Consider the following 22,262-nt stretch of genomic DNA (forward strand, 5'->3'; position numbering starts at 1 on the left):
AGCCGGAGTGGCTCAGTGGTTGAGCATGGACCTATGAACCAGGAGGTCCTGGTCAGGGCACATGCCTGGGTTGTGGGCTCAGTCCCCAGTGGGGGAGCATGCGGGAGGCAGCCAATCAATGATTCTCTCTCATGGTTGATGTTTCTATTTCTCTCTCCCTCTCCTTTTTTCTCTGAAATCAATAAAAATATACCTTTTTAAAAATTGTAGATGTCTCTATAGAGAAAAAAGGGCTGAGAAGATTAAAGAAGCCACATCCAGGCCACAGTATGTGGTTACCACCGTGTTCAAGTCCATCTGGGTTTTAATTCTGCCGGCTGTTGGACATGTGTATACGAAGTTTATACCCAGTATTGCATTTGCACATATGTAAGAAGCCTTGTAGCAACAATAATCTAGGGCAGCAGCAGCGTTTTTGAGAAGCTTTTCCCTTACGAAGGATCCTTTGCCAAACTCCAGAGCCCTGGATGGGCCTGTCCGCGAAGATGGCTTTTCAAACAGCGCCCCCCTCTTCCCACCCCAAGTGAGAAGGGCTCCAGGCATCCCATAAGCACAGCAGTTCCTGTTTTATCTCCTTTATGGTTGAACAAAGGCTTCAACTACTCTGAGGGGGGAAATATATCTGAAACGTGCTGATGTGACTTTTTTTTCTGGCCAGAAAAGTCCATGAGCTCCATTTCCGGTTGCTCAAAAGCCAGGCCGGGCGCCCTCTGGTGGACAAAGACACAAATGGTGGGTCTCTGATCAATTCACTGAGAGCACAGTTCTGGCCTCCTCTTAGGCCAGGCTAGGGTGAGGAGTCACTGGCCTCAAGCACAAAAATTAAAGCTCCCCCAGCCCCAATTCAGTAATTCAGCAGTATTTTAATATTATTATTTCTTGTTTGTCCATACCCGACGATATTTTTTCCATTGCTTTTCAGAGAGAGTGGAAGGGAGGCAGGGTAAAGGCTGGAACCCGAAACCCAGGTATTTGCCCTTGACCGGGAATTGAACCTGGGACCCTTTGGTGTGTGGACCCTTTGGTGTGTGGGCTGACGCTCTAACCACTGAGCGCTGCCGGCCAGGGCAATGCTATTTTAAAAATATATATTTTTATTGATTTCAGAAAGAGGAAGGGAGAGGGAGAGAGAGAAACATCAATGATGAGAGAGGATAATCGATTGCTGCCTCCTGCAGGCCCCCTACTAGGGATCAAGCCCAAAACCCAGGCATGTGCCCTGACCGGGAATTGAACCATGATCTCCTGGTTCATAGGTCAATGCTCAACCACTAAGCCACACCAGCTAGGCGATGAGTTATTTTTAAAAATCAAAATTAATTCCAATACCCTATGATGAACAAAATATCCAGATGGATCTGACGCTACCCTTGAATGATCCTGCCTTCCTAGGACCCTGGCTCCAGTCAAACTTCATTTACAACAGGTGGTTGGCCCCACAGACTATAGCTGGGCAATTTGATTTTTTAAAATATTGAGTCCTGAGTTTCTTGGTGCCCCTCAGGTGCTGCCTCGAAGAGTACCTTACCTGCCTCCCCCTACTCCTGGCCCTGCTGGGCACACACATGAAAACAGGGCAGTGAATGCTCCTGGACAACACTTCACACTCCTGGGCTCGTGTGCCTGGCGGACTCTGGGATCAGCAGCCACCATGAGCTCAGGCTCTTCACATGAGCTTGCCCATGGGATCCCCACTATTACCAGGAGGTGGGTGGGCACTGTTACCAGCCTTGGTTATAGGTAGGGAAACTGAGGCTTCAGAGATACACAGGCTATGTCAGAGAGTCAGCAAAGGAGGCCAAACTAACTCCACTCTCTAGCTCTTCATCGAGATGCTCTGGCCTCCGAACGAGCCCATCTAGATGCTCATCGGGATGAGCCGGGGCCCAGGGTGGTCCCGGCCTTTACCTTGCGGGGGGGGCTTCGTCACCATCTTGGCGGTGGTGAGCTCAGGAGTGGTCACAGTGGAGCGAGTCATGTTGGGTCCCCGGGTGGTCACTACAGGTTCTGTGTTTGAAAGATTAAGCATTTCCTGAGTGCCCTGTGGCCGAGGAGCGCTCTGAAAGCTCTGCTGCTCACAGCAGCGCGTGCCTGTGAGCCCAGCGGCCACAGAGAAATAACCGGAAACAAAAGCAGTGAAAATACAAGCAACCGATGTCTGCTTTCAGAGAGGGGATTGCAGTGCTATGGACACTAGCTCCAAATCGAGGCTTTCTCTGAGGATGAGAATTGAAAAGGGCAGATTCTATTTCAACAATACACTTTCTATAGCTTTGTTTGTGGGGTTTTTGTGTGTGTGTTTTTTTGAGAGAGATTTGTTGTTCCACTTATTTAGGCATTCATTGGTTGATTCTTGTATGTTTGGGTTTTAAACCCGCAAACTTGCCATATCCGGATGATGCCCTAACCAACTGAGCTCCCTGGCCAGGCCTCAACAATATACTTTCAACATCTGAACGTTGGGGGTGGGAGGCGAAGGGAATCATAACATTCCATACCTCCCACCATGTCACTGGGAGCAGCCCTGTGGACAGGCCCCGCAGTGGGAAAGTAACCAGCATGGAGCTGAGTCCTGCTGCAACAGCTACCGCGTAAGCAATCTTCGAAGCAGGCGAACCTTCACCTGCCTGCAGCCCTGGCTGAGTGCTTGACTGCAGTCTCATGAGAGGCCTTGAGATGTGTGCCCTGCATAAGCCTTGAATCTAATCTGAAGGCCTTTTTCTTTCGAAGTGTCTGGATATAAGGGCAAAACAATGAATATCATGAAGAAGGGCAATACTGGGAAGACAGGACGAATGACCCCAACTCTGCAGAAAGAAGAAAGGAGAAAAAAAGGAGATGGGAGGAAGGCGGCAGTCTCCTCCACGCTGCTTGCTGTGGACAAGGAAGCACGACGGGCGCAGGGACGCTGGCCTGTGCGGCCGAGAGCGCACGTGAAGTAATGGAAGGTTACTGTCCTGGCATCTAAGGCTACAATATATCGTCAGTTTCCAGCTAGTTCCTGAGGGACAGAGCCCAGCTGCCATTCTCAGGGGCCTGCGTCTCGGGGCCGCCAGCCCTGAGCACGAGCTTGCACTTGAGGAAGAATTTCTGATGCTGCCGAAGGCCCCTCTACCCCTCCCTCCTACCCGCCGGGACGGACAGGTCTGGTCAAGGACTGGAGAGCGACTGTGAGCAAAACGTGCCCCGATTTTTCTGTGAAAGTTTAAAAAATTTCAATGTAAGATAAAATAATCAAGATATGCAGAAAAAGAGAAATAAAATGAAACAACCAACCACACAATAGCAACATGTGTTCACAGGAACTCAAAGGACAAGCTGAAATGTAGTAAGAACCGGGGTTCCGAACTGAAATGAAGGAACAAAAATATTTATGGCAGTAGCAAAAGGAAACAAGTTCGTTTTGTTTCCTTTTATTTTTTTTTTTAAATATATTTTATTGATTTTTTACAGAGAGGAAGGGAGAGAGAGAGTTAGAAACATCGATGAGAGAGAAACATCGATCAGCTGCCTCCTGCACATCCCCCACTGGGGATATGCCCGCAACCCAGGTACATGCCCTTGACCGGAATCGAACCCGGGACCCTTCAGTCCGCAGGCCGACGCTCTATCCACTGAGCCAAACCGGTTTCGGCCGTTTTGTTTCCTTTTAAATGAAAGCTCAGAATCATATATGAAAGTCCACAGTGTTTTTTTAAATTCCTAAATATAAAAGAGATCTCCTCCTCCTCAAAATAACTAACCTATAAACTTTGGGGAAAATTCAAGTATATGAAGCTGGTGGGTAAACTTCCTAACACTGGACTGTTAAGGGAGGCAAGAGTGGACGTACCAAAAGACTTCAGAAAAATACTAGTGTTTGAAATGAAATCATCAATTGTTTTAGCAACATAAAAAGACATTGAAAAGGGACATGGCTCTAAAATCAGCCACCTCCCCTAATTAGCCAAAGACCTGTATGCATATGCTGTATGCATAACCCATGGGGTGGTGACGGCCTGGGTGGGGAGTCGGGGGCAGGGGCAGGCTGGAGGGGGTCGATGGTGGAAAAAAGGTGACATATGTAATACTTTCAACAATAAAGATTTTTTTTTAAAAAAAGCCGAAACCGGTTTGGCTCAGTGGATAGAGCGTCGGCCTGCGGACTGAAGGGTCCTAGGTTTGATTCCGGTCAAGGGCATGTGCCTGGGTTGCGGGCACATCCCCAGTGGGAGATGTGCAGGAGGCGGCTGATCGATGTTTCTCTCTCATCGATGTTTCTAACTCTCTATCTCTCTCCCTTCCTCTCTGTAAAAAATCAATAAAATATATTTTTTTAAAAAAAGATTAAAAAATAAATAAATAAAAGTGATTTAAAAAATAAAATAAATAAAATCAGTTACCTCCTGGACCTGGAGAGTATTATGCTAAGCAAAATAAGCCAGTGGGAGAAAGTCAAGTATCACATGATCTCACTCCTGTGTGGAATCTAATGAACAAAATGAACTGATGGACAAAATAGATGCAGAGACAGAAGCATGGAACAGACTGATGAATCTCAGAGGGAAGGCGTGGGTGGGGGTGAGGGTGGGGGTGGGGATGGGGTTGGGGGGGGGAGAGTAAGCAGGGAACTTATATGCATATAGGCATAGCCCACGACAGCGCTGGGAAAGAGTGGACTAGACATCAAAGGTAAACTGAGTCTAAGTGCCCAGCGCAGTGCTGGTATGCCCAATATTTAAGAAAGGCAGACTACGGTTCCCCCAGCTAAGGAGTCCTTACAACGGCCTCCAGGGGCCTCGCTCTCCCATTTGACAGATGGGGAAAGAGAAGCTCAGGCTGAGCCGAGAGGGTGGCAGAAGCAGAACTTGTGCCAGGCAGGCTGGCGTCCCCTACCTGGGCGGCACCTCCTCCTGTCCTCGGCCAGCAACATGCCATCGGGGCAGGCACAGGTGAACTTGGGTGAGTAGGAATTGATCTGTGGGGCCGGGAGACACAGGTACTGGCAGCCGCCGTAGGAGTAGAAAGTTGTCTCACACCAGTTTGTCCCTGAGGTGGAAAAGGCAGGGAGTCAGGGCAAGAATGAGGTCAGAAAATTCTAGAAAACTCCAGAGCTCTACCAGGGAAGCGGGGCAGGGGGAGCGCCCTGCCTTCACCTTTTGGCTGTGTGAGGCGGTGGGAAAGGACAATGTCCTCCGGGGACAACAGGTTTTCCGCCATCAGACTAATGTCGGACCCCGTATGGCGGTTGGCACTGTAAATGGCTTCGTTGATGATATCCGTCCAAAATACTTTATCCTGCAGGGGCAGTGAGGAAGATGACAGACCCCATTAACCACTGGGATGGGCGGACCACTGCCTTCCCAGCCCCCGAACCGCGGAGGTTTTCTGGGAAGAAGCAGTTCTAGGTGGCAGCATCATTTATTCTTTCGAAAATAAAGGTTAATTGCGGTCAAATACACATGACGTGAAATATACTATCTTAATCGTTTTTTGTGTCCAGTTCCATGGCATTAAATACATTCACTGTGTTCTGCAGACATCACCACTATCCACCTCCAGACTTTCTCATCTTCCCAGACGGAAATTCTTTAAACACTTAATTCATTAAACACGCAGCCCCTGGCTCCCCATCTACTTCCTGTCTCTCTGAATCTGACTCCTTAGGGACCTCCTGCGAGTGGAGCCGGACAATATTCGTCCTCTGTGACTGGCTTATTTCACTCAGCACGGTGTCCTCCAGGTTCGTCCATATCGTAGCAGGTGTCACCATTCCCTTCCGTGTTAAGGCTGAATGATATTCCACCGTATGGGGGGACCACATGGTGCTTATCCATTCACCCCAGACAGACACCCGTTGCTTTCACCTCTTGGCTATTATGAATCAGGGTCTACCAATAGAACTCCATTTCTTTAGAGCAGAATCCCCCACCGGGGTGCTATGGGGGCCAACAGCCCTTCGTGCCAGCTCCTCCTGCAGGCTGTCTAGCAGCATCCCGGCCTCCCCCCTGGATGCACGGCAGCCCTCGCCCAAGCCCCGGGCATTCCCAAGTGCTCTGGACAGCAAATGGCCTCGGTGTGAGAGCTGCTGCTTCAGGCCTTTGAGGATTCTTTTGGCGACAATAACACGGAAACAGCGGTTGAAGAGGTCTCAGCCCTCTTCATAGTGGAGGGCAGTTTTCTGAGTTAGTCTCGGCTTGAATGAACTAGACCAGCGGTTCTCAACCTGTGGGTCGCGACCCCTTTGGCGGTCAAACGACCCTTTCACAGGGGTCACCTAAGACCATCCTGCAAATCAGATATTTACATGACGATTCATAACAGTAGCAACATTACAGTTATGAAGTAGCAATGAAAATTTTATGGTTGGGGTCACAACATGAGGAACTGTATTTAAAGGCCCAGAAGGTTGAGAACCACTGAACTGGACAATGTCACCTGACCTGTTGGTATGAGCACTCACGCCTCAGTAAACACTTGGCTGGGATCTCCCTCAAACCCCAGAGGAGCACCCATGTGCTCCCAGCCCCCACCTCAAAGATGGCCAAGGAGAAGGGGTGCGCCAGCCTCTTCTTGTCCTCCAAAATTGTCTTCCGGTGCCCCCCAGTGAGGTCGATGCTGGAGATGGAGTGGAGCTTAGAGTCGACCCAGTAGAGGCGGTCGCTGGAAAGATCTAGAACCCACAGGTGGACAAGGAGAGGTCACATGCTGATGCCAGAGGGGCCTCTGGGCCTGCTCACTCTGCTGCAGGAAGGATCCCCCGAAGGACCCAGCAGAGGTGTGCCCAGGAAAGCAGCTCTGACCACCCCTGCCGTGTGGGAGCCTGAGCCAGAGGCTGGGGTGGGGGTGCGGGGTGGGGGCGGTTTAGTGGCGGGTGATAAACAGGGTGATAAACAACTCGGGGAGCTGCATGGTGTGTGCGGGGGCGGCCTGGCCACTCCCCTCTCTCCTCTAGACTGTGCTCAGCCCCGGGGACCACAGCCCCTCGAACATACCCAGGGTGATGCCATTGGGCCACTGGATGTCCTCTGTCACCAGGGAGTGAATGTCCACGCCATTCAGGCCCCCCTTCTTGATCTTGGCAGGGGTCCCCCAATCCGTCCAGTACATGAAGCTGGAGGGAGAACAGTGAGAACAGACACTCAGACGTTGGCCAGGGTGGCTCCCAGCCAACACTGAAGAGCCCTATCCGGTTTGGCTCAGTGGAGAGAGCGTCGGCCTGCAGACCCAAGGGTCCCAGGTTCGATTCTGGTCAAGAGCACAGACCGTGGTTGCAGGCTCCTCCCCAGCCAGGGCCCTGGTCAGGGCACGTGCAGGAGGCAACCAATTGATATATTTCTCTCACATCAATATTTCTCTCTGTCTTTCCCTCTCTCTTCCACTCTCTCCAAAAACCAATGGAAAAACATCCTGAGGCAGCCAGGCCAGGGTCCCACACAGGCCCTGGGGAGACCTCAGCTTGGTTCCTCTGCTCCCAGCCTTCCCTGCCCTACCCCAAGGCCTGCCATCTGGCAAGACCGGGCAGGATTTTAGAACCTTCAAGTAAAAGGGAGGTTCTGATTCCAGTGTCAGGGCTGCGGCCCAGGAATCTGCACTCTAAACACTACTTTCTGAGGGTTTTATAATTTTTTCATCTTTTTGCAATTTTAAATTTTTATTGTTTTGCTTTTCCAACATATATATAGGCATACCTCAGGGATATGTAAGGTTTGGTTCCAGATCACTGCAATAAAGCAGTGCTACTTTGCGAGTGGTAGGATAAAAAGGGGTTTTATTTTTAAATTCTAAATTTCATGTGCTGACTTGAATAGCAGCTAAATAAATCCTGGCCCATTCGGGGGACCCAGGCCTGCCGGGCCCATCTGCACCACGGGGTCTATCCCATCGCCACGCTCACAGCCAAATGCTCCCTGACCTCTGATTGCATCTGCCCCTCGGGGCTGGCAGTGCCCCACCAGAACTGTGAGCTCCCCCACGTGGCATGCTGCGGTGGCAGACGTGGTCGGGCAGGTACAGACCGGTCATGCTTCCCTCCTGTCCCTGTGGGCCCTAGAGCTGCTGCGTCAGCCACGAGCCCTGCGGACACCAGCCTGGGGCCACCCAGGGGGTGACCTTCGCTCCCTGTCACGTCCTGGAAAGGCCTGTCCAACGATTAACGTTGGGCCTGCGCAGTTTTACTTTTCTCCAATCCTGTCCTGGCACAAAAGACTAAATCGATTTTTATTTTCTAATTTCAAATAAGGATTAATTCCTAACACCAGGTTAGTCAGTATGAATGTCTGGTTGTGGATTCTATTCCACAGGCCAGGACTTTTCAGGATCTGCCTGCACCACAGGCGGCACAGCGGGCGTCAGAGGGACGGAGCCCACAGCCCCAAGGGCATGTGGGAAAGGCCCCCCTTTCCAGCCCAGCCCCCCCAGTCGAGTCTACTTCGGGCACAGACCTCCCCCCATGAGTCCTAGCTGGTTCTTCACGCTCCGTACCCCTCAGCTTTGGGAATACCCACCCGTGACGGGGATCCACCACAATGGCCCTCGGCTTGGAGCCTTTCTCCTTGAAGAGGGTCTTTCTCTTCACGCCCTTGGTGTCGGCCACAGAGACAGTGCCCAGCATGGAGTCCGTCCAGTAGAGGTTGCCGTGGATCCAGTCCACGGCCAGCCCGTCGGGGGCCTGCAGGCCCTTGTCGATGATGGTGTCGTAGGAGGAGTTGGACTCTCTGTGGATCTGGGTGCTGAGGAGGGCGGAGGAGGAGTCAGTGCCCGAGGCCATGGTTTCACGCAGGGCGGGCGGGCGTGGGCTGAGGCTCACCTGTAGATCTTCCTCTGGGACAAGTCGGACCAGTAGACTCTGCTGGCGTGCACTTCCACGTCCAGGGCGACCGCGTTCTTCAGGTTGGGGACGAGGCTGGCGTATTCGCTGCGGTCCAGCGTCATCTTCCTCACCTCGTGGCGGTTGGTGAAGAAGAGGTAGGCGATGGTGTCTGTGGAGGCACGGAGGGCGCTCAGGGGAGCGGGAGGGCCCCCCGACCTGTTTCCGGGCCTGGCTGAGCCAGAGGAGACGCCCAGGACACGGGGTGGGCGCGCCTCCCTGGTGTATGAACCACGCGGTTCTGACGCCCCGACTCTGGGCCTTGCAGATGCCGGAGGGACGGCCCCTCCCAGGCCTCACGGTTCCTCAGCACAGTCACCCACTCGCCTCAAATGCAAACTAACGGCCCACACCCACCACCTCCTTCACCTCCTCACACTCCGGCCACCGTGCCCTGCCATGGAACCAACCAGGGACAGTCCCTACACCCCAGAGCCCACGGAAATTCTTCCAGCCAGTCCTAAGCCCGGCTACCCTTCCCGAGGAAACCGCGACAAAGGCTCCTGCCCCAGTTCCCCGCTCCCTCTACTCCCTGGTGCCTGCCCGTGGGATCTGTGAGAAACAAACTAGCTGTTCGAGGGCAGCCACCTCCCGATCTGTTGGCCTCGCCACAGGTGCGTAATAATAAAAGCTACATTTTAGAACACCGGGCCCCAGCACTCTACATCTTAGAACAGGAGGATGAAGAAATGCTAAGTTCCTTTGTACAGAGTGACTCCTTAGAGCAGGGGATTCTCAGTGCTTTTCTTCAGTTTTCCCTCACTGATTCTCACACTCCTATAAGGCAGGTGCTGTTGTCAACCCTTTTTACAGATAAAGGGGCTGAGGCCCAGAGAGGGAAAGGGTCCTGCCCCAGGTCACACAGCTAGTGAGCGACAGAGGCAGGATTTGAACCCGGGTCTCTCTGACTCTGGGGGCTGTGCTGTAACCATGACGCTGATAGGCTCCAACAAGCTGGCCACTTCTACAGCTGACCTCACCCAGAATATCCCTGCCCCTGGGGTGGCATCTGTACAGATACTGACCCTACACATTGGAAGGAGAGTAAAATCTCAAATCCTGGAGGATTTCAGGAATTCACCCCCCAATTTTCTCCAGAACCGGAACATGCATGGGGATGTGGCAGAGGGAGGACAGGAGGCCGACAACAGTGGGGAAGGGATGGAAGCCTAAGAGGTTCTCGGGGAAACAGAACAAGCTCTAAAATATTTCTGCAAAACGGACCCTCGCTGGAACCACACTGCACGAGCAGAACATGAGGCAAAACGAAGACTGTCTGGCCGACCTTCTGGGCGATAATCTGCCACAACAATTACGCCTCCAAAAGCATGGCTCGTGTGCAGATGACTCTAATAATTAGTGCGGGCTTGCAGTTCTAACCTGAAGTTCAGGGAGGAAAAAAACAACTATTTCTACTATTCTGTTTCATCATGAGCTACTATATTTTGGTCTCTTTTAAATGTATTTTTTTTTGTGGGTTTTTTTGTGTGCAGGTGCCTTTAGCTCATAAGAGCTGGAGGAGGTGCAGGCTGTTTGGGACCATGGCTTTCTACCTCTTGCCCCCGGAAGTCTCCGGTGGGGCCTGTGGGCTGAAAACCACCCCCCAGGGGTTGAGCTGTGTCTGCTGAGAAGCCAGACACGTGAGGGCAGCGTTCCAGCAAGCCCGAGTCCATCTGCACGTGCTCCGTTACCGGCCAGAGGTCCCGGGAGCAAACGCCCTGTCCACAGAAGTTCAGATGACGCAACATTCAGATGATGCAACTCCCCACCCGTTTGCCTTGGGAGCGGCCAGGCCAGGCCCCTTGGGCGCCTCGGGACACTCACCCACAGCCTTGCAGGCCTTGGTGAAGGGGTCCAGCCGGAAGCCCTCTTCACACTTGCACTGGTAGCTGCCCACGGAGTTCACACAGAGCTGGCTGCAGGTGTCGGGGTCCTCACACTCGTCGATATCTATGAGTTGGGACAGAGAAAGAGGTTTGGGCATCTTCCCCGCAGGTAGAGTGATGGGCCCCAACACGAAGCTGTGCCCCATAATGGTAAATGGGGGACAGCCATCTCCTCTGGGGAAGATCTCCAGGGCAGGCGTCTCAGTAACTATGAGGTTCAGAGATAAAATCTTAAAAACAACAAGGAATCATCTCCAATGCCCTGGCCAGTATGCTCAGTGGTTAGACCATCAGCCCTCACACCAAAGGGTAGTGGATTCGAATCCTGATCAAAGGCACGTGCCTGAGGATAGAACCTGCAACCTTGGCATATGGGCACGATGCTCTAACAAAGCTACCCAGCCAGGTCTCATTTTTAAAATGACGAATCCCAAAGCAAGAACCAAGTGTGCCCCACGGGCTAGGCCTATGCTGGACTCCCCATGCCTATGGCATCTTGTTAAATCCCCCTAACAGCCCTGTGAGTGGGGACTGCCCACAAAACAGATGGGAAACCAAGGCACAGAGGGTTTGGCCACCGTCTCAGAGGAAAGGGCTGGGGAGGCCCCGAGCCCACCCCACTTGGGAATCACCTTCGCATCTTCGCTGGTCCGCCAGCCGGAAGCCCTCAGGACACAAGCACTCGTAGCCGATCTTGAGGTCTTTGCAGAGGTGGGAGCAGCCACCCTTGTTGGTCAGGCACTCGTTGGTCTCTGCGCCGGGCGGGGAACAGACGGTCACACTCAGGCCTCCAGCCCCCTCCCCAGCCCCCCTCTCTATTTCACTATCTGTATCACAATCACCCCAACCAATGTGAGCCCAGTGAGGTGCCACGACCCCTAAGAGGACGTAAAATACCATTGTCACGTGCAATGTCACAGATGGGCCTGGAGGACACTGTGCTGAGTGACATAAGCCACCCACAAAAGGACCAATCCTGTATGATCCCACCTATATGAGGTTCTTGGAGGAGTCAAATTCACAGAGACAAAGAGAAGAATGGTGGGTGCCATGGGGAGGGGGCGCGGTTAGAGTTTGGGAGCAGAGTTTCAGTTTGGGAAGATGAGAAAGTCCGGGAGATAAACAGTGGTGATGGCGGTACAACAATGTGAACCTGCTTAATGATACGGATTTGTACACTTAAAAATGGCTATGATAGCCTGGCTGGTGTGGCTCAGTGGTTGAGCATCAACCCATGAACTAGGAGGTCACAGTTTGATTCCTGATCAGGGTACATGCCAGGGTTGTGGGCTCGATCCCCAGTAGGGGCATGCAGGAGACAGGCGATCAATGATTCTCATCATTGATATTTCTACCTCCCTCTCCCTTCCTCTCTCTAAAGTCAATTAAAACATATTAAAAAATGGTTATGATAAATCTTATTGCTTTCTTCAACCACAATTTAAAAAAATTTTTATTGATTAAAACTGTAAACCACATACTACAGTTACATACAGAAGTGGACAAAGTAGGTTTACAGTTGTTCGTATAGAAAATGATACAATAATTAATAAATAATACAAGAATTGGTGAACTCACAACTGTAAAGCTACTTTTGCCAACCCCTATATATTAACTCATTTAGTCCTCCCAATAACCCTAAAGCTAGCTGGGGAAACTGAGGCATGTCCAAGTTAAATGACTTGCCCAAGATCACACTGCTGGGCTCGAACCTAGGGTGTTTGGCTCCAGAATCCACGCGCTAGCTCTTAACAACAAAGCCTGCATCCCACCTGTTCTTAAACAGGCCAACAATTAAGAACAATTCCAAATTTTTAAATAGTTAAAAAGAAAAATAAGAATTGGTGTGGTCTCCCTCCCAGGAGCACACCCATGCCTTTCCCTCCTCCCTCTTTCCCAACAGGTGGCATCTCATAACCTCTAAGGGTCCGCACGAGACTTGCTCTCAGGGGAGCAATGCGCACCAGGGTGACCCCCTGAACCTGTCTCCAAGGCCCCTTTTCTCTGACTCCCAGGGAGCTCAGGTAGCCCTGCCTCGGCTCACGTCTTTCCTGTAACATTTCTAGAGCCAAAGCAGCCCCCCTACGCTCCTCCTGTGCCTTCTTCTACTCTGAACCCTTCCTTGTTTCCCTGTGCCCAGTGCAGAGATCCCAATTGCTTCTCGGCTTTTAGGCTAAGATCAAGTGAAGTTATGAGGTTCACCTGCAATGTTAATAAATGTGCTCTCAAAAATTAATCAAAATAAAAATATTTCACACCACATAAAAGGTCTATGAAATTCAAATTTCAGTGTCCATAATAAAGTTTTCTTGTAACTTAGCCACACACATTCATGTGTGTGCAAATGCATTCATGTGGCTGCTTTTCTGCTAAAATGGCCTAGTTGCCTGGTTGCGAAAGAGACTATAGCACTGGAAACATCCAGACATTCACACAGCTATGGGTGACAGAACATGGCTGAAACTTTACAAGTATCCCACCGGCCAGTCCCCAGCAGTCCAAGGATGTGTGAGCAACTACGGTCCCATCCTACAGTTGTGAAACCTGAGACTTGGAGCAAAGCCACTTTCCCCAAGACCCCCCATCTGTCTGGCCCCAGAGCCAAAGCCCTTGGGGGCATGGGTGGGTTGAGCCCTGCAGCCCCACAGTGCCCGTGTCTGGGTCCCGCTTCCAGCTCCCCACGAGCTCCGAGAGCTGCCTGCCCCCCAAGGCTCACCACACTCCTTGAGGGGCTCATCTGACCAGTCCCGGCAGTCCCGGACCGAGTTGCACACTTTGTCCATGGTGATGCATTCGCCACTGTGGCACTTGAACTTGTTGGGGCCCTCGCACAGAGTCACTATGGGAGCCAAAGAAGAGAGTCAGTGCTCTGAGCTGCAGGACCCTGTTTAGTACTTTTTAATCCTATATAATAAAAGCGTAATACAGTATGCAAAACAACCCAATGGAGGAACAACCGGTTGGCGGGGGGCGGGGCCAGCGAGCGGGCAGTGCCAGGCCAGCCAAGGCGGGTGCCTGCAGGCAGAGGGAGGGGACGGTGATCAGGGGGTGGTGGTGACCGGTGGCGGAGGGGTGATGGGAGGGCGGGGCCAGCTGCTCACCAGGTCGGCGCTGTCCCCCTATCTGTCCTCCAGTTGCCTCCTCCAGAGGGAGGCCAGACTGCAGCTTAGGGCCCCCCAGAGGGCCCTCAGACTGCGAGAGGGTGCAGGCCGGGCTGAGGGATCCCCCAAGTGCACGAACTTTTGTGCACCAGGCCTCTGGTAATATAATAATTTGTACAAGATTTTATGCAAATGTATTCAGTAATAAAACCTACTAACTATTGAACACTCATAAACCCAGTTTAAGAATTAGAAAAAAAAAAAAGTTAAAAGCCAAGACCGGTTTGGCTCAGTGGATAGAGCGTCGGCCTGTGGACTGAAAGGTCCCAGGTTCGATTCCGGTCAAGGGCATGTACCTTGGTTGCGGGCACATCCCCATTGGGAGGTGTGCAGGAGGCAGCTGGTCAATGTTTCTCTCTCATTGATGTTTCTGACTATCTCTCTCCTTTCCTCTCTATAAAAAATCAATAAAAAATATATTAAAAAAAAAAAAGAATTAGAATGTCGCCCTGGCCGGTTTGGCTCAGTGGATAGAGCGTCAGCCTGTGGACTGAAGGGTCCCAGGTTCGATTCTGGCCAAGAGCACATGCCCAGGTTGCGGGCTCCATCCCTAGTAGAGGGTGTGCAGGAGGCAGCCGATCAATGATTCTCTCTCATCATTGATATTTCTCTCTCTCTCTCCCTCTCCCTTTCTCTCTGAAATCAATAAAAATATATTTAAAAAAAAAAAAAAGAATTAGAATGTCCCCCTAGCCGGTTTGGCTCAGTGGATAGAGCATCGACCTGCAAACTGAAAGGTCCCAGGTTCGATTCTGGTCAAGGGCACATGTCCGGGTTGTGGGCTCAATCCCCAGTGGGGGACTTGCATGAGGCAGCCAATCCACGATTCTTTCTCATCATGGATGTTTCTATCTCTCTCTCCCTCTTCCTTCCTCTCTGAAATCAATAAAAAAAATTTTTTTTTAAGTAAAAAACAAACAAACAAAAAAACAGAATTAGAATGTCACCAAGAGCAGGATTGGGCAAACTAGGAAAGATGGGCAAATCTACCCACTGCTTATTTATTTAAATACTAGTGGCCTGGTGCATGGATTGTGCACATTGAAAGGAAATTAATTAGAAGAAATATTTTAAGATCACTATTCGCCCTTTCTCTATAATAGAAGTGTTGGAGATGAAAGAAAATTAGTAAAATGTATATGAAAATAATATATAAATTGATTAATAAATAAACAATAACAATATGATATAACAACAAAAACATGACATAAAAAAACATTGATAAAAATGACTGCCCTAACCAATTTGGCTCAGTGGATAGAGCATTGGCCTGCGGACTGAAAGGTCCCAGGTTCGATTCCGGTCAAGTGCATGTACCTTGGTTGTGGGTACATCCCCAGTAGGGGGTGTGCAGGAGGCAGCTGATCGATGTTTCTCTCTCATCGATGTTTCTAACTCTCTATCCCTCTTCCTTCCTCTCCATAAAAAATCAATAAAATATATTTTTAAAAAATAAAATAATGACTGATAAATTGATTAAACTTATTCTAATATCTCCCTGTACACCACATTAAGAGTAAAAACACTTTCAGAGTGCTTGACTAGTTTCCCTTGTGATGAAGTATTTACAACTTTAACTTTAACGTCACCTGCTCATCGAACACGAGAGAAAGCAACCTATAACTGACCATGTGTGAAAACGGGTGCAGGTAGGAACATGCCTACTCTGTCTAGAGTTTGTTCTTGTGATTTATTAATAGTCATCACAAATGCTGGCATCAAGGGAAACTGTCTTCAAATTAATTTAAATGGGAGGCCAGTGTCAGATGGGGACGAATTCAATTCTTGGAATCAGAACAACCTCTCCTGCCACAGATCCTGTTAATACTTCAGCGTTGATTATATTAGGTTGCAATCTTTTGATAATAAATCTAGTACCATTAAAAACAACCAAAAATTTTTGGTTAAGTTAGCAATAATGTAAAAAACATTCTTTATGCCAAAACCGGTTTGGCTCAGTGGATAGAGCGTCGGCTTGCGGACTGAAAGGTCCCAGGTTCGATTCCGGTCAAGGGCATGTACCTGGGTTGCGGGCACCTCCCCAGTGGGAGATGTGCAGGAGGCAGCTGATCGATGTTTCTCTCCCATCGATGTTTCTAACTCTCTATCTCTCTCCCTTCCTCTCTGTAAAAAATCAATAAAATATATTTAAAACAAACAAACAAAAAAAAAAACATTCTTATCAATAAAAACACATTTGTGTATTCTGAACGAAAAAAACAAACAAAAAAACTCCCACCAAATTCACAATCAACAATGACAGATCAAAATACACTCGTGCATTTTGGCGCCAGCCAGAGCTTTATATGTATCGTGCATGTGCAAGTCAACGTTTATTTTTAAATTGCCAGTGCGCGTCATATGTACTGGCCAGTCGGACGGTTGGACAGACGTACAGTCGGTCTCTTAGCCTTTTATATATATATATATATATTAAAAGTTTTAGCCCAGCCCTAGCTGGTTTGGTTCAGTGGATAGAGTGTCAACCTGTGGATTGAAGGGTCCCAGGTTCGATTCCAATCAAGGACACATGCCTGGGTTGTAGGCTTGATCCGATTCCCAGTGTGGGGCATGTAGGAGGCAGCCGATCAATGATTATCTCTCATCCTTGATGTTTCTGTCTCTCTCTCCCTCTTCCTTCCTCTCTGAAATAAATAAAAATATATTTTAAAATAAAATAAAATAAAAATAAGTCTTGCTTGAAGGACTTCCTTTTAAAAAATCGTTAAAATGGTAAATTTTATGTTGTAGGTACTTTACCACAATTTTTAAAACGGTAGTGCATTATCAAACTTTAACTCTTTATTCACTAAATAACATAATACTTTCTTTTTTTTTAATCCTCCGGCCTGGAAACGAATCTGCAACCCAGGCACCTGCCCTTGACCGGGAACTGAACCCGAGACCCTTTGGTGTGTGGGCTACACTCTCACCACTGAACACATTGGCCAGGGCCATAAGAAAAATGTAGCAAGCAGTATCCTGGCCCTGGCTGAGTAGTTCAGTTGATATCGTTAGAGCATCATCCTGATATGCACGGTTTCAGGTTCCATCCCTTGTCAGGGCACATACAAGGAACAACGAATGAATGTGTGTAAGTGGAACAACAAATCGGTGTTTCTCTCTCCCCCCCTCCCTTTCTCTTTCTCTTCCTCTCTAAAAATCAATCAATAAAAAATAAATAAACATTATTTTTTTAAAAAGCAATATCCTTACGTTATGTGTATTTTACCACAATTAAAATTTTAAATTAATTCAAGGCAGTGAACATTTGGGTGGCTTCCAGGGTTTTGCTATTAGCACAGTGCTTCTCTGGACCTTCCAGAGCCGGGCTCCTAGTGGAATTGCTGTGTGTAAATTCAGGAAAGTCTTTTTACATAGAATTGTATTTCGCATATAACTCTGAGCTCGAAGATATGGGCTTTGCACACTCTGACCTCATTAAGTCTCACAGCGCTGAAGTAGGTGCTTTCACTATGCACATTTTTTTCAGGGAGGGGCCAAGTAACTTGCCGAAGGACTCACAGCTGCCCCTGCCCTGCTCTGGGATCCACTCTGCTTGTACCCCCGTATGCTGCCACGGTTTAGGGGTGTCAAGGCACGGAGCTCACCGTTGATGCAGCCAAGCTCATCACTCATGTCCTTACAGTCATGCTCCCTGTCACACTGCTGGCTGCCATGGATGCAGGTCCCGTCAAAGCACTGGAACTCGTCAGGCCGGCATGTGGCCACCGCTAGGAAAGACAGAGCACGTGTTGGTTTTTCTCAGGGAGGGGCGGAGACGCAAGACTCCCGGTCACTGAAGAAGCAGTTTTCCCACAGCCTCACAGGAGTCGGCTGCCCTGGGCCTGGGGGACAGCGTGGAAATGGAGGACAAAAAAGAGAAGCAGCCTTCCTTCCCAACATGGGGAAAATTCCCCAGGTGCACCTACTTTTGTATCCTCAAATGTAACCAATGTAGATTTTAGACCAGTGCTTCTCAGCCTTCCTAATGCCGCGACCCTTTAATACAGTTCCTCAATTTGTGGTGACCCCCAATTTCATTGTTACAAATTGAACATAATTAAAGCATAGTGATTAATCACAAAAACAGTATGTAATTATATATGTGTTTTCCAATGGCCTTAGGCGACCCCTGTGAAAGGGTCGTTCGACCCCCAAAGGGGTCGTGACCCACAGGTTGAGAACCGCTGTTTGAGACGATTTCTTTTCTTTTATGGTAAAAAGTACTTTTTTCCTTCATGAAGAAGTATCATGAAAAATTATTACTAAAGTAACAAAGCCAAGTTTGGAAAATTGGAAAGGGGAGGAAAGCACCCGGAACCCAAATATCCCACCACAGCCATCAAGGTTTTCCTAGACTTCTCTCTAGTTTTGCTTCACATGCTTTTTATTTTTTATTTTTTTTATTGATTTTTTACAGAAAGGAAGGGATAGGGATAGAGAGCTAGAAACATCGATGAGAGAGAAACATCCATCAGCTGCCTCCTGCATGCCCCCCACTGGGGACATGCCAGCAACCAAGGTACACGCCCCTGACCGGAATCGAACCTGGGACCCTTCAATCTGCAGGCCGACGCTCCATCCACCGAGCCAAATCAGTTAGGGCTTCACATGCTTTTTTAGATCACATAATCCATTAAAAAACTATACACCTGCCCGGCCAGTGTGGCTCAGTGGTTGAGCATTGACCTGTGAACCAGGAGGTCACAGTTTGATTCCCGTCAGGGCACATGACTGAGTTGATGGCTCAATCGCCAGTAGGGGGCCTACAGGAGGCAACCAATCAGTGATTCTATCTCATCATTGATGTTTCTATCTCTCTCTCCCTCCCCCTTCCTCTCCCTGAAATCAATGAAAACAGGGTTGTTGTTTTTAAAAAAGAAAGAAAGGGAGGAAGGAAGGAAGGGAGGGAGGGAGGGAGGGAGAGAGAGAGAGAGAGAGAGAGAGAGAGAGAGAGAAGAGAGAAGAGAGAAGAGAGAAGAGAGAGAGAGAGAAAGAAAGAAAGAAAGAAAGAAAGAAAGAAAGAAAGAAAGAAAGGAAGGAAGGAAGGAAGGAAGGAAGGAAGGAAGGAAGGAAGGAAGGAAGGAAGAAAGGAAGGAAGAAAGGAAGAAAGGGGAAGAAAATAGCCCTGGCTGGTTTGGCTCAGTGAATAGAGCATCAGCCTGCGTACTGGGGTGTCCCGGGTTTGATTCCGGTCAAGGGCACATGCCTGGGTTGCGGGCTTAATCCCTAGTGCGGGGCGTCCGGGAAGCAGCCAATCAATGATTCTCTCTCCTCATGGATGTTTCTATCTCTCTCTCTCCCTCTCCCTTCCTCTCTGAAATCAATAAAAAATATTTTTAAAAAAAGAAAACTATAAATCCAAGGAGCCATTCTCAGCAGAAAAAACAATGATATGGTCCCAATCTAGACAGAGACAGGCCAAGTAAATCATGATAAATCAGATCAATACCACCAAGTATAATGCAGTTGTTCAAATGACTAAGACTACAAATATATGAAATATTGATGACATGACACCATGTGATAAGAGACATTATGATTAAAACTCAGGGGATGTACATGGTGACTGGAATAGGGTACTGCCAACCATGGTCCAGACCTTGACCTCACACAGGACTTGCTTTGTGCTAAGTCGTTAAGCTATTTGTTCTTCTATGCACTTTCCTTTGGGCTATATTTCACAATAAAAATGTCTACAATTTATAATTTTGATTTCAGGATGTGAGTGAGAAGAGATAATAAATCTGTGAGCAGAATGGAACCCCTTCCACCTTTAAAATAATATGTCCAAGTTTTTGGCACTCTATGTTCAAGTGGACACTTGCTCTGCTGTGATATGTAAAAAGGGGAATGATCCTATTTTGAACCCATATGTATATCTTTGCATCAAAGAAAAAACCACCACCACCAAAGGTAACTTTAGCAAAACCTAAACTCTGATGACAGTTAAAATGATAGGAGGATGGGATTTTTCATTTTCTCAAGTATGTGTTTTCTCAGAAAACTATTCGGCCTTTCTGTGCCTCGGTTTCCCCATCTGTAAAGTGATGGGGATTAAATGAGCTTGTGTTAAGTTTTAGAACAGACCACGTCCAACATCATGCATTGCTTTTAAAACGTGACTTTCAAAGGTCCAATTACATCTTCCTGGCGAGTACAACTCGATGGAAACTGACACAGAAAAAGGGAAAGACCTCCTGGATTCACAGGGACTCCACATGCCAGCCTCGAAATAGCGGCCTGGGGGTTCCAGGAGCACCGACTGACACCGGGCCAGAGCCCCGGTCTGCACTGTCTCCAGCAAGGAATTCTGTTCGCCGGCCGCGCCATGCACGTTGGCCAGAGGCTACTGCGCTGGGCAGTGCGGACACAAGGCGCCTCCACCACCGCAGACCGTGCTCCTGGGAGGCGCTGGACTCTGACCCCGGCCGCCAAGGCCAACGCATTGCCCCATCCCGCCCCGGGAGGCCGCCACAGCGCAGCGAGGGGGCGTCCTTGGCCGGGGGGTCACTCGGCTCCACGCCCCCAGCCAGGCCTGGAGCCCAGGATTCTTTCTGAACCAAAACAATCCAGCTGCTGTGGCTTCCTCCCCTCTCAGAAAAAAAGATGAATGAAATAGGCAAGTGATTTGAGATCGTGAACCCCTTGAAAGCACGGGGGCGGGGGCGGGGGCGGGGGGCGCCCTCACCGCAGCTCTCCTCGTCCGACTTGTCCTTGCAGTCCGCGCTGCCGTCGCAGCGCCAGCTCCGGTGGATGCACTCGCCGCTGCGGCGGCAGTGGAACTCGCTGGCCAGGCAGGGCTCGTCCCCGCGCCGGGCCGACGTGTTGCGGCCCCCGCAGCTCTGCGGCCACTCGTCGGAGCCGTCATCGCAGTCGGCGTCGCCGTCGCAGGCCCACAGCCCGGGGATGCAGGCGGAGCTGTTGCACTGGAAGCTGGCGGGGCCGCAGGTGGACGGCGGGCAGGACTCCTCGTCCGAGCCGTCCAGGCAGTCTTGGTCCGCGTCGCAGACGAACTCTGGGGCGATGCACTTGCCGTCACGGCAGCGGAACTCGTCTGGGGAACAGGTCTTGGGGGCTGTGGGGACAGAAGGGAGATGGAGACCCGGTCACCGGGAGCCCCTGCCTCCCGACACCAGCCCATTCCCCAGATGGGGACACTGAGAGAAGAGGCCAGACCCCAGTTACCGGTCCCTGGAGGCGGGAGAGAGCAGTCAGGGGTCCCAGGCTGGGAACCTCGGACTCTCCAGTCGGCAACCGCTGCTCCAAAGGTTTCCTTAAACCAGCGGTGGCCAACCTTCCGAACCTCACAGACCACCAGTGGTCCCGGTGGCCCCCCTCCCCGCCCCCCATTCTGGGCCCCCTCCTGCCTCAGGGATTTATTATCAGGACTGTGAGTACAGCTCTCAGGTTGGGCTGGCTCAGGAATGGCTGATTAAGGGTTTGCTATTATTAAATGAGACACACCCCCCTCCAAAAAAAAAAGCGGTGATTATGTGAGTTGATAGAGATGTTAAGTAACCCTACTGTGGTAATCATTTCATGATATAATCATCTCTCGGGGTCCTAGCGGGATTGGTTCCAGAAACCCTACAGATACCAAAATCCAAGAATGCTCAATCAAGTCCCTTATATATCTGTATTTGCATAAAACCTACACTTGCATAGAAACTGTATTTGTATATAGGCCCCAGCAGGTTATGCCTACACATCACTTCATTTGCATAAATTCGGGATAGTTCTCAGCTTATGGCAAATTCAAGTTTTGCTTTCGGGAACATTCTGGAATTTCTCTCCTCCCCCTGCAATATTTTCAATCTGCAGTTGGTTGCGTCAATGGAGGTGAAACCTGTTAGTACAGAGGCCAGATATACGTGTGTATCAAATCATCATGTCTCAAGCCATACTCTTTAAACTTTCACGGATATTTTTTGTTGTTTTCATTGGTGAATATTTTTTATTAAACTCTCTCTATATAAGAGAACCCTGGGAGCCCTGCCCGCATGGCTCAGTGGTTGAGTGTCGATTTCTAAACCAGGAGGCCAAGGTTGATTCCCGGGCAGGACACATGCCGGGGTTGCAGGCTCAACCCTAGTAGGGGGGCGTGCGGGAGGCAGCCAATCAATGATTCTCTCATCATTGATGTTTCTCTCTCCCTTTCCCTTCCTCTCTGAAGTAAATTATATATACAATATATATATTTTAAAAAGCGAGAAGCCCGGGAAAGCTGTTTGTTGCTGCACTAAGATGGGCTGACCTGGCAGCTAAAGCTGCTCCAGCAGAGACTCATGGAAGCACACAGGTTTCAGTTCCCTTCTGCTCAAGACTGCCTCCCCGGCAGCCCCCCGGGTCCCCAGTTCTTGG

The 22,262-nt window shown here is 49.7% G+C and overlaps 1 protein-coding gene across 1 annotated transcript in view; it reads right to left on the reverse strand.

The window, feature by feature from the left end:
• LDLR (low density lipoprotein receptor) overlaps window positions 1-22,262 on the reverse strand; it is a gene marked incomplete at its 5' end in the record, with an annotated part of 40,352 nt that overhangs the window by 4,014 nt on the left and 14,076 nt on the right. The window contains 12 exons of the mRNA XM_081091854.1: window positions 1,909-2,007; window positions 4,876-5,028; window positions 5,136-5,277; window positions 6,513-6,652; window positions 6,975-7,093; window positions 8,487-8,711; window positions 8,789-8,960; window positions 10,673-10,798; window positions 11,367-11,486; window positions 13,451-13,573; window positions 17,507-17,629; window positions 20,590-20,976. Of these exons, the coding sequence (XP_080947980.1) occupies window positions 1,909-2,007; window positions 4,876-5,028; window positions 5,136-5,277; window positions 6,513-6,652; window positions 6,975-7,093; window positions 8,487-8,711; window positions 8,789-8,960; window positions 10,673-10,798; window positions 11,367-11,486; window positions 13,451-13,573; window positions 17,507-17,629; window positions 20,590-20,976 (1,929 nt within the window). The remainder of the gene's footprint in view (window positions 1-1,908; window positions 2,008-4,875; window positions 5,029-5,135; window positions 5,278-6,512; window positions 6,653-6,974; window positions 7,094-8,486; window positions 8,712-8,788; window positions 8,961-10,672; window positions 10,799-11,366; window positions 11,487-13,450; window positions 13,574-17,506; window positions 17,630-20,589; window positions 20,977-22,262) is intronic.

Source organism: Myotis nattereri (genome assembly GCF_964212035.1).
Source record: "Myotis nattereri genome assembly, chromosome: 5".
NCBI lineage: Eukaryota > Metazoa > Chordata > Mammalia > Chiroptera > Vespertilionidae > Myotis > Myotis nattereri.